The 18,076-nt window shown below is 39.1% G+C and overlaps 1 protein-coding gene across 1 annotated transcript in view; it reads right to left on the bottom strand.

Moving 5' to 3' along the window:
* Positions 1-1,194: 1,194 nt before the first annotated feature.
* The window catches only part of LOC103360668 (zinc finger protein 518A), a 22,690-nt gene continuing 5,808 nt past the window's right edge, over positions 1,195-18,076 (bottom strand). The window contains exon 2 of the mRNA XM_008286516.1: positions 1,195-5,906. Within this exon, the coding sequence (XP_008284738.1) occupies positions 4,961-5,906 (946 nt within the window). The 3' untranslated portion in view covers positions 1,195-4,960. The remainder of the gene's footprint in view (positions 5,907-18,076) is intronic.

Consider the following 18,076-nt stretch of genomic DNA (forward strand, 5'->3'; position numbering starts at 1 on the left):
GCCTATGTTTTACCTATTCGCATGCTTTTTTTTTCTTATACAGATACTTTCTTTGGACAATCTGATGATGAAAGGATGGAAAATTCAAGACTTTTTAAGACCATGCGAATATAAGACCTTACATTTCTAAAATGTCAAAGCATTTTTTTTTAGCTGATTCACTTTGAACAAAGTTCAACATTTGCCTTTGGTTTTATTGAGCTGTATGAAACACATGTAATCAAAAATATTAATTACAAGAAATCTGATTTCTTTGTCCTCCACAGTGATTCTATATTGAATATTCTTAATTGTTAAAAACACATATCCCTTTAGAATCATGACCATCTGAGCACTTTTTGATAAATCAATACTTAAAGCCCTGATTCAGTATAGAATTTTCAGATTCAAAAGTACACCCACAAACATTAGCAAAATTTGTAAGGTCTTCACCTTACTATGGGAAGTGCTATAAAATGTGATATGTAATGAATTGGCTCTATATAAATAACATTGAATTGAATTGAATTGATCCAGGGGCTGCAAGGTGACTCAGTGGTTAGCACCATTGCCTCACAGGTCGCTGGTTCGTGTCCCGGTGAGAACACTTGGGAGTTTGGACACTGTGTGGAGTTTGCATGTGCAGTGTGGCTTCCTCCCACAGTCCAAAAACATATTGACGTTAATTGGTGATTCTAAATTGTCCATAGGTGTGAATGTGAGTGTGCTTGGTTGTCTCTCTCAAAGTGTGGCCCTGTGATAGACTGGTGACCTGTCCAGGGTGTCCCCTGCCTTCGCCCTGAGTCAGCTGCGATAGGCTCTCTTCTGCTGTGTCTGTACCACTTGTAAACTACAGGATTTACAGACTAAGGTATTCATTTTATACAACTGAATTTAGAAACTACTGGGATACAGAGCCTATGTTAGAGTATAATTATGCTGTTTTAACATGCATGGCATAAATCCCACTAATGTGGCTCGCCTCTAAGTTAGTTAGCTAGCATGACCTATAAGCCACACATGACAAATTCATTGAAAATTAATGAGGTTGAAAGAAACCAAATTATTCTTTAATACAAAAAAGAGGAAAAGGAAAGATCACTTTATTATTCATCATCTGAACTAAATGGCATGAAATAACCATATCACTACTAGATGTGCCATTTGGGATCATTTACAAGTCAAAAAAATGTACAAGAAAAAAAAAACACAGGGTCTGAGGGTCTGTACATTTATTAGAGAAGAGTGAACCAGTAAATTGAACAAAAGAAGACAATACACATAGTCAACCTGCCAAAGGACATTTGAGGCACTTAGCATGAGGGAAGTTTCAGCCCACTAGACAGGAGCATTCAGCAATACATCAGTTCAGCATTTCCCAAGTGAACCCTGTAACACACCATTCGGTGGAGCACAGCATCACATTTCTTACCGCTAAAGGGCTGAGCTGCATATACTGTCTTTGCGTAATGGACTTTGATTTCTGTTCGCTTTTAATTTCAGGCGTGTATAACTGACACAGTTAGCCGATCGAGTAGTGTATCCCTTATAAGGAGTGTTATGTGGTTATCCCAGAGTTGACCTCACTTGTACTGTTAGAACCACCACTAACACTTCTTCTTTTTTAATTTTCATGATAAAACCAAATAGTTCTTTGGCCTGAGAGCAGCGAAGAAGAAGCAGTAAATGAAACCATGTGGACTAGCCAGAAAAAAAAAAAAAAGGCCTAGAGTTAATTTGGTATGTGCATCCATTTGGTTGTGATCAGTCCAAGCTGTCTGCATGAAGGGGTGAATTACAAAATCAAAGAGGAGGTGAGCCGACAAATTAGTTAACGCACAAAGTTACCATTTAGTTATTGCACGAAGTATGTACTGAAATTCTGTTCATCTCGCCCAATAGACCAAAACAGACTGATGCTGGATGAAGGAGTTTCATGGTAAACAGAATTAATCCAACTTAGAATAAATAGCCCTGTTGATGACTGGAAAAAAACAAACTATGTAGCCAGTGATAGGAAAAGCTAACCCATGAAACATTAGCATGGTTTGCATTGTTCAGTCTCTTTTGCATATTGAACGGACAAAAACTATTATTTCCAAGGTTTGGTCATCATGTAATACAATCAATAAAATCCTTTAAGAAAATAGGAAGTCCATGTCCTGTTGCCATTATTAAGATTTTTTAAAAAAGTATGAAAAATGTAACATTAAAGTAAATGTATGTACAGCATACTGGACTTGATGGCAATAAGCAAATGTACAGTTCAGTATAAATACAATAAAAGGTGAAAGTTAATGCAGAGTCCAAACGCAGGTGCTCCTACAACAGCTAAATGTCTATAGAGCATGAAAAACAAAACATAACAGTAACTAGGTCAGCTCTCGGCGTATTTGATATTAACAAGAACATTTATATGTCTATGTTTAAAGGTATGAAAATGCCGTTCTGTTCTTATCTTGAGTCTATGGGTTCACCGCTCTGTTTTGTTCTACAGTTAACGTAGGTCAAAAATACAGTTTCAAAATTTTATATATCATGTATTCATGTACAGTGTCAAATTTTTCTTCTGTCACATTTAGTACTTTCATTAAAATATATGATTTGGGGATGATCCAGCCAACCCTTCCCATCATAAAACAATTTTTGACCATTTTTGAACCAGCACTAGCAGCAGTAACACAGATTCAAGAGCCAAAAACATTGTAGTTTTCCCCAGAAAGCTGTGGTAGTGGTCCAAGTGGCTCACACTGAGCCATTCTGTAGTGGGCAGCAAAGCTACACAGGGCTCGACAATATTGGCTGCCTTGTTGCATTAACTGACCAGATTTGGATGAGTCAACCATTTGATGTGGTGAGGTTGCCTAATCTATAAGCATAATATTTCACTCTATGTTAATAAGAATCCTTCATTGAACTGGCTGCTGATACAAACTCAATAGTTCATCCTTGTTGTTTCAACTCTCCCTCCTACAAGTTATGTTTAAACTTAACAGCAAATAAGTTTTGAACATAATTTAAAGGACAGGGTTAGATTCAATAAAACATCTGATAACATATTTCACTTGTTTTCTACGAAAAACATCCATAAGCTTGTTTTCGTCTTGGATTGATTACTGCATTATTAAACTTGGATGGTTTAATAATGGTTCCTGTATAACATTGACAGCTCTTGATGTGCAGTTCAGAAATGCTCACTCATTCAAAAAAACAGACTGTGAACATAATCAAACCAACTGTTATTTCTGACACCACAACATAACTGAGCTCATGCAATTTGGGAACACATAAACATAATTGCAGGAAACTGGGCTGCTGGCAGAGGCAGGTCATACTCACCACTCTGCTGCTGAACTTGTCTTCTTGGACAGAAATACAGTTGTCATTCACTTAGTTTTACAAACTGCTTCCATGTTGCTTTTTAAATAAATGTATTTTAAGTCACTGTCAATGAAAAGCTGGCTTTGTGCACAGATTTTCACATTAAAAGCCTACCAGTAATTCAAAGAGGATCATTTCTGTCTTTTCTAAAAGGCTCTTAATGTGAAATATATGCATGAAAAACTTTAATTTTGCTGACTGTGACTTATCAGTCAAAAAATAAATAAAACATGAAGGCAATTAGAATTTTGTGCTGTCGTTATTTGAGATTGTTAATTTCACATCTCCTCTTTATTTGAGAATTCATAGTAAAATGTGAACCAAAAGTTGAACGGATTTGTTCTGCTGGTCAGATAAAGCAAAAGGCCTTTGCCGACAACCCCTTGATCTTTCATTTTTCCTATTTAAATGTTTTTACTTTATATAAACGTTAATACTATATTTGACCTTTTCTGTTGTTGATATCCCTTATTGTTGGTGTATGGGGTATATTTGCTCTAAAACTGTTACCATCCAAATGACAAATGACAAATTCTGAAACCAATTTTGTACACCTAGAGGCTTTGGAAGTGGATGTCAAACTCAGCTTATGTGACAACCCTTGATTCTTAAGCTGTTTCTCAGGTTTTGGAGTCTGAAACATACAAACAGCTTCCTTCATAAAACTACAAAAGAATTTACTGTTTAAATTTCAAACAATGGGACCTTCACGATTCATCATTCAATTCAGAAATTAAACATGGATTCACATGATCCCCAACGTGAGCACAAGCAAACAGCCTGAACTGCTGACAACAAAAATACATTTGCATGGGAACTGCATAGGGTGTACAATGGGCTATTTGTGTTTAAGTATTGACAGAAAAACATGAAGCATCCTTGTTTGATGGATACATAATTTCTGTTTTCTGCAACAGGATTTCACAAAACCATTTCTCTATTTGCAGACAAAGGAGATTGCTGTGAAGTCACAGCTCTAGCTATGCATGCTACAGGTTAACAAAATTCTGACAAGGAAACTGTAAACTAATCCTCACAGCAGAATAGTGTAAAATTATACCCTCTTCATTTTAATCATACAAAAAGGAATCATTTGGATCAGAACATTTTTTCATTGAGCTAATCATTAAGCAAAAAACAATTGAATTTGTCTACAAGTTTTAGTTAGCTATACAAATACAGCCTCCTGTCCTTGTGTGCAGGATAACAAATATACAAAAGTCCCTTAGTCTATACCTATGCTTTTTTTAAGTTATGAGAAAAAATGACAAACCAGATTAATATGAATTTACCTGAGTAATTTAATCCAACTCTGCATACAACCTTTGCTGATACTATCCCCTTTCATTCAGCCAGTGCTCTTACCATAACTCCTAATTACAGTGTACCATTTTCACAGTTGAATTTGACATGGGCATGATGAATCATGCATGCAGTACATAATTTACCAGAACATGAACCTTTTAAAAGATAAACTATGATTTGGGTATTTACAAGGACAAAAACTGAACAAAGTGGAAGGTCATAAAAAATATACAACTTCAACCAATCCACCTCAGAAGGACAAAATATCAACCCATTCGAAAGTGGTGGAAAACCTTTAGAAGAGTTTATTCCAGTCTCTAGTTGCCTCCATGAGATGCCTCTGGCCATGGCCAATCCAATCTTCTTGACTGTGGAAGAGCCGACCACAAAACCAGCAGTCAAACACCACTGGCTCTTGTCTACAACCTGATAAAGTTTCCACTACCTCATACTTTTTTTTGCTTTTTTTCCTCAGTTTCAGTTTAAGGAGGAACCGCTCTCGGACAGAACTTTGAACTGGCCGAGGTCTTGGATCATCACTGTGAGATGTTGCACCTTTGGTCAAGGAATTCTTCCCGAGAGGCCCAAGTTCTGAGAGTGCTTGCATTGTTTTTTGAGACAAAGAGACCTTAGTGACCGCACCTTTGTACCTATTGACTACCCTCATGATATTGGCCACTTCAGGAATGTCAGCATCTGGATGGTTGAGCACCACTACAGGCTGGTATCTACGAGGGCATTTGAACTGCTGTACAGAGCTGAGTGGGGCAAGTCTCAGTGTCCTTTCCACTTCTTTGGCTACAGGCTTCCATAACACAGTAGTCTCTTTCTCAATTGGTACTTTATTTGACAGTCTTCTAGCCTTATGCACTGTTGCTGGAAGCTCATCAAATAAGGCTTTCCTGCGCCTTTTCCTTTGGCTTGGAGGCCTAACTGGCCTTGGGGCAAGGATTGGTTTCTCTGCTTCACACGATTGTACCTTTACATTCATCCGAGAAGGAGACACACACAGTTCCTTGGCACCTTTTTCTGCAGTATTTTGTATGGTGACCAGTTTCTTTAGTCCGTTGGTAGCAGTTGGGTTAGATTTGTTTGAAGACACCAGGAAACACTGCGTCTGAGGTCTGGTGGCCAGAAAGAGAGGTTGACTGCTTGAGGTGGGGGCGCCACTTGTAAGAAGACTACCAGTGGGAGTTACAATTTTAAATATAACTTTGTTTCCGGAGCTTTCATTGTTTTGGCTGCACTGTGTCCCAGCCTTTACTTCTTGGTTGTTCAGAAGCAGGCCTGATTTGGGTGGGGAAATGTATCGGAGCAAGAATGCTTGCCGACCAGTCTGCAATGTGCTGGGTTTGTCTGCAGAGCTTGCAGGCATGGCCAAAACTGGTCGCGAGTTCAGTGGGAGCTGGGTACTTGCCAGTCGGAGGCCAGGAGTACTTGGGGTCTGAACAAAAGGGACAGACCTTTGCACCAAGTAGCACGTTGGCTGTGTCTTCGCTGTTTTGTCTAGAGGTGCATTATGTGGTGTACTTGAAAGGATTACAGGACCTGTAAAACCTGGACTGTTAATAAGGTAGTGATTTGAGGCGGTGTTAACACCTGTTTGAACAGCAGAGAAAAGAGTTGTCCCTTTTTCAGCAGTCCCTGGCTTTGCTGCTGGTAAACCTATCTTCCGACTGTTTGGAGTAAAAGCAACACCACTGGTGTTATTTGATCTTTCTAACCCTGGCTTCATGTAAGACACACTGATCTGAGGATTTGCAGAGTCTGTTATAAGTTTGAAACCTGGAGTGGCCTTGACCTGCACTGGCATAGCAAATCGATTCTCAGCAGCCCTTAGGAGTACTGGCTGCTTGCCCTCTGGCAACTGAAGAATTCGCAAAGTTGTTTTTGTTTGTTTTAAAGAATCATTGGTTGCACATGAAGATCCTGTTCTTTCCTTGTTAAGTTGTTGGGTAATAATTGCATCTGAATGTTCTTCCACAAAACTGCCCAAGGAAGTTGAACTACTCCTTGATTCAGTTTGTTTTTTGGAAATAGGAATGCTGTCCTCCTCAACTTTGATAATATTGAAATCTTGGAGCACTGAATCAGGGTTCTCTTCAGCCAGAGAATCGTCAACACTGGCAATGCACTCATCAACCTCAATTTCACCATCTGTACTTTCTGTAAATTGTTCTGCAGACTCCTCTAATGTCAAGCTAAACTGTGATGGTGTACAGGTACTTTCTTTTTCTGCTGAATGTTTAGAATAATAGTCAAAGTTTTGGGTAGTGGTAGGTAAACTGCTGAACGTTTCCTTGGAATAATTGTGAAAGGTAAATACTTCTTGGTTTGGTGACTTTTGTGAGTGTTTCTCTGAGCCAATGACACTCTCTCTGTGGCTAACTGAGTTGGGTGGGGATGGCTGTGATGGAGACAGCATTTTTTTTTCGCTGTACTGGCCATTTTTATTTTCAATCTCACTTCTAACCCCATTAGGTCTTTCTGGTAGGTCATCATTTTCTGTAGTGTTAAAAGCAGAGCTCCCTTGGTGTTTCCCAATAAGTTTTTCATTGCCATCACTCATTGGCAACTCATCCACAGCACCACAGTTTTCAACAGTTTTTCTCAAAACTAATTTGGAAAGCAGTCTATCCTGAGCAACTTTTAAAGGTGAAGACAAACCAGTGACTTTACCAGCACACACCGTTGTAGAATGACTAATTTTAGAAATACTATGGCTGGTTGCATCAGAATGACAAGTTGCAGAGACTGAGTAATTATTCAGCTTATTTCCCTCGGTGTACGCCATGTCATTTGGGTTACTTTGGTGGCCATCATGTTCCAACTCATTTGTCATTGGATATAACGTATCCATAAGAGTTGGAGATACATTTAGTAAAGGATCGGTTTGGTCCCCAATATCATCTCTATGTGGAGTGGCAATAAGGTTGCAAACCGAGGTTTCCTCTTCCTCAATCTTTACTTTCACTGCCATAATATCGTCATGATCTGTCTGTATGCAAGACGGACTTCTTGGTGACACAGCTGAGCAATGTGATGTTAAGCCCTTGCTATCGGAGCATTGCCCATTGTTAATAGAGACTTTACTTTTATCAAACACAGGATTTAGTGCTGAGAAGCCCACACCTTCAACTATGGAATGGTTCTGAGCAGCCAAGTCTTGCTTTGCTGTTGGTATCACCTTGAGAACTAAATGTTTTTTCCCATCAACCATCTTGAATCCCATTACTTTGGTTGTACAGTTAGGGGGAAGCGATATTTTGTTCTTCACCATCAGAACAGTCAGTCCATTAGCGTTGGTGTGACTGCCGGCATCAGAGCTTGAAGAGTTATCACATTCCTGTAACATGACTGTATTATGAGAACCTTTGCTCCAACTTCTGATGTCTTTTTTTGCAACAGGCCCATCCATAAAGTGGTGGGCTTTCTCTAAGGATATCTCTGGTTTGATCAGTCTGCCATTTTGATTTGGTAAACTCCCAGAAAGAGAGTTCAGCTTTGACATCCTTTGAGCCTCCTGTGTATCACCACTCTTTTTAAGCAACAGTTTTAAACTTGCAGATGAATTTGCTGGTGTGCCGTTGTCTGCTGTAGGGTTCCATGCATTCCTTCTATCAGCCTCTTCTTTGTGAACAGCTGCTGTGTGTTTTTTAAGGTACTCGCTTCTTGCTGCACCATATCCACAGATTTGACAGGTGAAGGGGAATGTACCCGAGTGACCTTTCATATGCTTCTGGTGATCCTCTTCATTCAAGCTAATATGTTTACATTTTGAACATTTCCAATGACTCTCATTATGATGATGGATGTGCTGGACAAATGTCCCTGCATCCACAGTTGTAAACTCACACCAGTCACAGTTAAATTGTCCATTCAGGCTGTGACTCATAATGTAGTGTCTGGTAAGCAGAAGCAAAGAGTACTGAACATCATCATTGCAGAGCTCACAAGTAACCAGAGTATTTCTGTGCTCAATCCGATGGCGCTGAAGAGCAGGGAATTCATTTGTGACAAAATCACACAAGTCACAGGGGTATGTAGGAAGGGTTCCTTTATGAACTGCTCGAAAATGTTTCAGGAGATCATTGGGGCTAAATGTGAAATTATCTTTACACACTGAGCATCCAAAACTCAGAATTTTGCCTGAGAAAACAGCCCCCTGCTGAATTTTACAGTGGGCTTTTTTGAGAGTCTGTTTATCTTTCTTAGTGCAGCTCCCATGTTCCTTAATTGGAGATTCTTCTGCATTACTGAAGAGTGGCCCATCTGTTACGTCTCTGAAATGCTTATACACAAAGTCTTTTACCTTTTCTTTTTCATCCTCTATTACTGATCTGTTGCAGTTTTTGGCAGATTCATGAGGTATTGTGAAGTCTTCTTCCATACTTGCAAATCTGCAGAACTCTGTAAGAGAAGAAATAAAATGCATTTCTCATTTACTTAAGCTTGATATATACTTCTGCACTGTATGTACCCTCTACCTATAAACAACATGAAATGAAACAGAAATGTAACTACATGTCGCAGTGACACAGACTGTAACGACTGCAATGAATCTGCTTAGTCCACTTGGTAATATGCAGAGGTTTGCCTAAATAATGTTGCAGGGGCCTTGCGCCCTCATACTCCCGGCTTGCGCCCTCTTACCAAAATGCCAATTGAACTGCCCGCCATCACGCCGGCGTGACATAATCATATGACATGTTCGAGACGTCACAACAGTAAAACTATCATATATACTGCAATGCCGTCAACTTCTCTCGAAAGTGCACTTTAAACTCTCGCCCAGTTTTTGTTTCATGTCAATAGACCACATAAAACTGGACATACGACGTGATGAACATGCGTGACAAAAAACGTGTAAAATGTAAGCATATGAAATACGCACTGCGGGCATCGCGTTTCTTTCAAAATCTCCATCATTTTTAGTGATTGCTTTTTTGTGACAAACAAAACAAAAGGGAAAGAAAGTCCCTGGAAGTGTCGGTCCTGTAATGTGGCTGTCTGCCTCATTTTGGACAGAAATCATTTTCAGGAGTTGCACAGATAAAAACAGAAAGAAAGCCACACCTGCTATAGTTGCATATATTGGTATTTAATTGATTCTATATTAAATTTAACTTTTCAAATTCACATCTGCAACCTATGGTTACATTTTCAACTTTTAAAATGCTTCGTTAAGAATGTTTGTGGTTTTTATTGTCATAAATAATACATTTCCTCAAATCGGATTTTGTATTTTTTTATGTGTTTTTGAGCCCAAAATGTTAAAATAGTTGATTAAAGTGACAAAATAATGGTCAGATTATATAGGGAATGTTATGCTAAAAAAAGGACACCGAACATGGGCATGGTAAACATGTTTTTATGTTGTATATAAAGACAAAACTAAAAGTATGCAAAAATGGCCAAAACAGGCCAAGACCTCTAAGGGCTAGTAACACTTGGGCCATGTTCTTACATGCTGCCGTACAACATGCAAAATGATCTTCTCGGCCGTGAAAATATCCCAGCACCATCACAAAACAATGTATCTGATCATTAAAAACGTTATAATGACTCCAGCATATTCCGATTGTGGTAGATACACCTTTAGACGGTGCAAAAAACGATCGAAATTAGCATTTTCCATGCCGAGGTGCCATATTGTTTTGGTGTTAGCTGCTCTCACGAGATTTCATATAGGTTACATGCAAGGTCAGCTGACCTACACAGCGAGATTTCTCAAGACTGAATGACCTTTCACCCACATGTATGATACAGTCTTACTCCATGACATACTCAGGTTAGTGTACAGCATAGGGTCTTGCTCCCTGACACTGTTACACTGGTTAAAGTACATGTATGTGTATCATGGTGTACGAGCATGTAAGAACATTCCAAGTACTAGTAAATAGAAGTTTTGCCAATACTAGTATTTGTCATGTTTTCATTTACAGAGCACAGTTGTATTACAATTCTAACCAAACATCAATTGCTCAACAGTTGATATTGTCTTGATTTCTGAAGTGTCATGAGCTAAAATTTCTCTCTCAGATAGCCTCAGAATGTCCCATTTAAGATGAAATTTTTCAAAGGCTTCGCACCATTAAAATAATTCTGTTAAACCACAGTTCAAAAGCAATGTCTGACTTTCACTTCTTAATTTTCATTGAATTTTTTATTTATTATTATTTTTGTCAGATTCAAGTTATTTCTGTGACCATTGTGGGTTTTTCTTTCATTAACCGAGGGGTACCAACAATTTTGTCCACGTGTGTAACTAGCATTTCGGTAGTATAACTATACTTCCTCTGCCCCAACCATAGACACTGATCCTATGCTTTACATTAACACACAGCTTTTAAAGGGGAAATGAAGCACTCAGTCAAGCCAGCATAAATCACTACATGTATTTCCACTCTGATCAGAAGGTATATAACATCCATCCATTATCTAGACACCGCTTAATCCTCACTAGGGTTGGAGTCTATCCCAGCTGACTTAGGGTGAAGGCAGGGGACACCCTGGACAGGTTGCCAGTCTATCGCAGGGCTACACTTAGACAGAGACAACCAAGCACACTCACATTCACACCTATGGACAATTTACAATCACCAATTAACCTCAACATGTTTTTGGACTGTGTGGGAGGAAGCCGGAGAACCTGGAGAGAACCCACGCTGAACTCCATGCAGAAAGATCCCAGGCGTCCTCACCGGGACGTGAACCGGCGACCTTCTGGTTGCAGGGCAACAGTGCTATCCACTGCTCCACCTTGCAAACACAAAAAATGTAAGCAAGAAAAAGAGAAAGAAGTGTCCTTTCTCAGAGTGATGCCATCTTGGAGTACTACAACCAGTGACGTCACAGGGTGGGTTAGCTTTGTGGGTTTAGAAACAAGACAATAAAAGGCAGACATTGCTCCTGGATATAAGAATAAATTTTACAGGGTTAAAGCCATGAAACAGTCCATTTTCATACATTGCCACTGAAACAGAGAAAAGCCCTGATGCTCTGCTAGCGGGACTGAAGAGAAAGAGCCTCGATGGGCTCTGACTCCAGGGTTTGGAGGGAACACTTTCTGGAGGAGCATCACCACACTGAGGAGAAAGTGGTGGGGTCCAGCAAGCTAGCAATTTACCGGACCGATAGACTAAAGCCTGGTGTTTGTCCCGTCGGTGTTATCCTGTCAGATTTTACCAGCTATAATGTTGGTCTACTGACTGTCCAACATACTCTGAAAACAGCCATACAGTGGCATCAGTCCACTGCAGAGAAACGGCGCTAAAATGCACCAGTGAGGCAAGACAGAGACAGGTAGGGAACCTAACAACCCACAGAAGTCAGCAGGCACCAAGACATTAACCAAGATCGCATTTTTGCAGCATCGGAGTTATCTGATGGGAACTAGGCTGTGCCATATGGTAGCCAAAATGACTGTTGTGAATTAAAAATCAACTACAATCATTGTAAACACTGAGTCATCATGTAATTTCAAACCACAGACGACACATGATTCCTCAGCCAGAGCTCAGAGCTGATGCAAACCTCTAAAAAACATTTCTTACTTGACTTCACGTTTTGCAAAGCAGTCACTCAACACTCCAAACTTTAGATAAGTCTCAACTGTCTGTCAATTTCATCTTCCTCCATTTTAACAGATATATGTTCAACATGGTTCAGAAATGCTTCACTGTGGTGAGTTGCTAACACAAGCCACAAATCCCGTTACCAACGGCATCACTTCATCACGGCGATTCACTTGCTACATCAGTAGGTACAAATCAGAAAATAAATTTGTCATATCTGTGGTTTAAAAAACTTTTTAAAGATTTGATTTTAGACAAAGTGGTTTTCTAATATAGTTTGGCACTCCCAATGCCAAAAACATGTATGTTCAATTTCTCCTTTAAGTAGGATTATTATCCTTTTGCACATTTCAAGTTGTTTACATTACATACTATGTAACTTTGCACATTATTATTAAATTACTTCACACATTCCTGCACACTAAACTTATTTCTATTACTTTTTGTAAACTTCAAACCCTTGATACACTTACTGCTTATGTGACTTTAACACTTGCTTCTTATTTGTCTTTTTTACACCTGCTACCTACTGCCCGGCAACACTTTTTAAACTCTATGTTACTCTTTACTGTTATGCACTAAAACACCAAGTCAAATTCCTTGTATGGGAAAACCTACTTGACAAAAAAACACTTTCTGATGCTGATTATGATTCTGATTCAAGTCAAAAACTCTGTTGTTGAAGGCTGGCAAGAGGCTGCAGCATAAGAAAGTTAAGTCACTAAAGCTTGCAGGGAGGTGGCGTTATTAATGTGATTGGTGTATTTAGGAGCCATTGGATGCATGCAACATTATTTCTACTCTCTGTAGCCTTCAGCCTCACAAAATGCGCAGATGATTGGATCCTTTTCTTGCCCCTCTCATGCCATGATGAGCTGACGGCATCATTAAGCAGCTTGTAATCTCACTTTGCCAGTCCATTTTGTAGAGTGTAATGGTCTGGCTGGGCCACACTATCATTCTGCTGTAGGTGGGGGAAAAAAAACACTGTCTTGTTTGTATTTCTTAAAATCAATTACAGTCATTGTGGGCGGGGCTAAGATAAGGATGCAGCTGCAGTGTTCTCTCAAAATAGTGACAGTCGGAATAGTTGTGGTGGAACATTTGCATGCAGAGAGATGAGCACTATAATTAATTCAAAACAAATCCACAGAAAGAAAACTAGCAGAGGGGCTTGACTATACTATCAAAATCACTGGCAAAACTGTTGGTTAGATATTATTTTTAGCACAGCAGATTGCAGCCCAGAGGTTGCTGTTGTTGTTTCCCGGGGTGAACAAAACTGTGACAAGCAGTTAGTGGAAAGAGGGGGAGAATGCGGACTGAGATTATCGACCAATGGCAGGCTTACACCCAGAACTACACCTGGTGAGTCAGACTAAGCAGCTTGTGATTAATAATGAACTGTAAATATCTGCTTAATCTGTGCTTTATGGTAAACAAAGAAAAAATAAATCTCTACGTCCTAAACATTTCTTTCGTGTCAGGACTGTGGGTTGTCGTAGTTAAAATCTTCAACGTTCAAGCTGCTCAGGAAATGCAACAAAGAACAGCTAGCCAGGATTTGCTTGCTATCCAAATCTTTTATCCTCCCATGTGTTTTCTTATTCATGTTAAAAAAAAATTTAATTTAAAGGTAGCCACATTCAAACTTAATAGACTGACCATCCCACTTGACACAAATCAAAGGATGATGTTTTAGAAAACCTAAAACCAACAGTGCTAATTATCCAGTAAAATAATTCTTAAAGATTTTATAACACTGTGGTGCTTTGATCACTTTTGTGGACCGAGGTTATTTTTATGGTGAACTTCTAGATTCACAAATGTATTTTTAAGAATAATATAGTTATTACATGACTACTACTTGAACAAAATTAAAATGTTTAATTTTACATTTTCTCTTGCAGCAAGTTTGTTCGTTGCTGTGCTGGCACCCGACCAACAAATTAACACAATGGAAAGGCTGCCTTTAACTGCTTTTAGGATTCAGAGCTCAGATATTTATTTAAACATTAACATTCATGTCAAAATGACATTTTCCTGTGAAGCATGCATGTATCAAAAAATGGATCTCCAACAAACCAGAACATTATCAGTGGAATTTCCTTTTAACCAGACATTTTTTTCTGCTTTTCAAAAGTGCTCAACTCTTCTCTGAACAGCTGCTACAGCGCTATATTTTATTTTTTAATTAATCTGAGAAACTGTCCCCTTGTAAAATCCATCCATCCATCCATCCATTATACACTGCTTAATCCTCACTAGGGTTGCAGGGGAGCTGGAGTCTATCCCAGCTGACTCAGGGTGAAGGCAGGTTCACCTGGACAGGTAACCAGTCTATTGCAGGGCTACACAGAGAGACAACCAAGCACACTCACATTCACACCTACAGACAATCAAGAATCACCAATTAATCTCAACATGTTTTTGGACTGTGGGAGGAAGCCACCTTGCCACCCTCACCCAAGTCATATTTTTAATATTTGTCTTTTTAGAGACAATCGTGACGAATGAAGTGTTTCTTGGCTGTTTATTGTCTGTATGTCCTTCACTGGTGTTATTCTATTTAGGTGATATTGTGTACTGTTATCTGCTGACTTGCCATGCTCTGATTGTTTGCAAGTCACCGCTGATTTGGGCAGGGGTCAGCAAAATGTTTCATTTGTACGGTATAAACTGTGCTAGGTTGTCACGATGCCCAATTTCTGGTTTCGATATGATACCTGCCGAAATAAATCAATACCGATGCTGAAGTGATACCACAGCAAAAACCTAAAACATCAGGGAAAAAAATCATGGAGAATATATAGAGAAAATACAACTTTAATTGCTCTGTCCTTATCATTAATTTAAAAAAGAGCAACCTTACAGCACATTCCAACCACACACCTGACTCTTTGCAGTAATTCAAATTTTCTAAATATGTTATGGTCAACCCTGAATTCAGGAGACCCTTACTAAAGTTACTTAACCAGTCTGCTCCTGCCCAGCTTTTTGAGCACTGACCAAATCACATTGTTACACTAACAAATATTTATTAGATCAATGTAAACTGTAATTTTAAAAAAAAAAAAAAATTTTGAGAGAGATCTTCACACTTCCTAGTAATGTCACATTTATTACCAGAACTGACTGGGTATAAATGAATTTCTAACTGGTGTTGTTGATCTGCTTCTTGCAAATGCTTAACTTTTATGAAGCTAAAACAGAGACAGAGACAGTACAGGTTGTCTTTCAAGATTAAGTTTGTCACTAAAAAATAAAATTTGGCTTTGAAAAACAAAAAAATCGTTCTAAATAAAGTCCATCCATTATCTATACACCGCTTAATCCTCACTAGGGTTGCGGGGGGGCTGGAGTCTATCCCAGCTGACTTAGGGTGAAGGCAGGGGACACCCTGGACAGGTCGCCAGTCTATCGCAAGGCCACACTTAGAGACAGACAACCAAGCACACTCACATTCACACCTACGGACAATTTAGAATCGTTCTAAATAAAGTTCCACTGAAAAATAAAACACAGATATTCAAAATTTTTTCTTTTGATGGGGTGTTTTTGTATTTTAATGAGATTTTCAATTAAGATTCTCTGACTTTTTTGGCATCTCTGTGATTTCAAAGACAAATTTGTTGTTTACCATGTTCCAAAGTTCAGTGACAACTTTCTGTCCCTCTTTTGGCGTGGGGAGGAGGAGTCTGAGGGGAGGGGCCAAGAGTGTCTCATTTACATATCATATTTCTGAGCAGCCAGGTATCCCACCAACCAGCATTTCTCACCAACCAGCAGTAAAGGTGGAGGAGAAAACCTATAGAGGTAATAGAAGTGTTTTGTAAATACTATTTTTATTGTGGCACAAAATGTAAAGATTAGTTTAGGTGAGAAACTAGTGGTATAAACATCAAATATGTGGTCAGTTTATGAAGATAAAGCCTGCTTAAATTTCGTCATGCACCATGTTTGATGACAATAAAGAATTCTATTCTATTCTATTCTATTAAAAAATAGGCTGAAATGATTTTGGCGATAAGCGGTTAGACAGCCAGCAGCATCCATCCAGATCGTTGGATGGTCAGCGCTCACAGTAGCCGCTGAGAGCAGCCTTATCTCTGCAAGACTTTTTAAAAATCTGTCGCTGGCTCTGACGGTTCTGTAGAAGTTAAACAGGGATTAAGTAGTTTTGCATTTCTCCAACAGTCACACTTTGGCCTCACAGTGTTTTTTTTCTTTTTTTTAATTGTTCACTGGCAAATCAGTTTGAATGAGGTCAAAGTTAATGGTCAGAACTTTATATTGTTTTTTAAAGTTGTACTCAATCACTGACTTTGTGCTTCTGAATTATTTCCTTGTCTTCATTACCTGTAATACAATCTTGTTCTATTCCTATGACTGTAAATGTGCATGAAAAATAACAGCTGAGGAAACCCAGGTCCTCACCGACTGCTGGGAGACTCCAGAGACAGCAGAACATCAGCAGCTCATTACATTCTGACTAAAGCAGTCGACATGAAATATTCTATATGCATCATTAATTAGTGATGATGTTCAGTGTGTGGTCCAGGTGAGGTAAAGGTAGTTACATTAATGTACAGTGATGTTTGTCAGACTATAAACCTCTGTATGTCTGAGGACAAACGGCAGGTTTGTATGTAGAATGAAGGCTAGGCTGTTCTAATATTGAAAGTGTACACCCCATCCATCCCCGTTTATGAGGTAGATTCAGATAAAACAGCCACGTTCACCTCGGCAAGGATTGATAGTTTTTCAGTAATCTGTTTCTGAGAAGTTTTTGTCAATCCACTAATATAACTGAGAATAAGATAGTACAGTTCCTTTTGCAGTAGAACTTTTTTAGAGCCATTTTTTTTCTTTTTCAATGCCAAGTTTTATTTCCAATGACAACCTATGCTGTCTCTGTTTTAGCTCCACAGACTTTTAGCTGCTTGCGAGCTATGTTGAAGTTAACATTACCAATGTGAATGCTCCTTTTGCACATAGAAATGTTGTTAAAGAGCCAAATTAAATGTTATCATTACTGGTGTCACAAAAAAAATTAAAATAAATAATATTGCTAAATTGTATGTGTTGTCTTCCTTGGTCTGCATAACTTCATAACATCTTTAACAGATAGGCTTTAAGGAGTCTGTGGGCTTTCCATCACTGCAGCTATGTAAGCAAAATAATCACATATTCTCAAATGTGCGTCTGCCTAATGCACAAGCTGTCAACGGTCAACATTGATGCTTGGGTTTGCAGCTATGTCTTTGGCCTATAAAAGCTGCTGGAGAGATACAAGCAGCTGGCCTGTCCATCATGTCTGCAGAGTGGAGTCTGCACACTTACTCTGGCCAGTTGTTGCACAACAACATTAATTCAGTCAATGTCATTTTATCTATATAGCGCAAATTCACAATATATGTCATCTCACAGCACTTAAAACAGTGTAATCATCAGATATGTTGTTTTTAGCAAAATGCTGCCGATCAATTAACGTATCAGTACTTATGAACGGCATTTAGTATTGCAATACTTTTCTGGTATTGGTTGCAACATTAGTCAGTACACATTCTCAGCGCTTTGGTACTATCCACCTGTGCAAGGGGAGCTTGATTGGGTGACATTTTCTATTTGGGTGCCTCTAAACTAATGTGTTGACACCAGGCCAGCTGACAGCCTTCCCTGGGCCCAGGACAAGATGATATTAGGTGCCCCCCCTCGCCCCACTCACCCACATCTCCCCTTTTCTTTGCTCTTCCTCTCCTGTTCCTCTCCTCACCTGCTCCTCACCTTGCCTCCTCTTATTCTCCTCTATTCTGCTTTCTTTACATCTCTTT

The sequence above is a fragment of the Stegastes partitus genome, unplaced genomic scaffold (assembly GCF_000690725.1).
Source record: "Stegastes partitus isolate 25-593 unplaced genomic scaffold, Stegastes_partitus-1.0.2 Scaffold457, whole genome shotgun sequence".
Classification (NCBI taxonomy): domain Eukaryota; kingdom Metazoa; phylum Chordata; class Actinopteri; family Pomacentridae; genus Stegastes; species Stegastes partitus.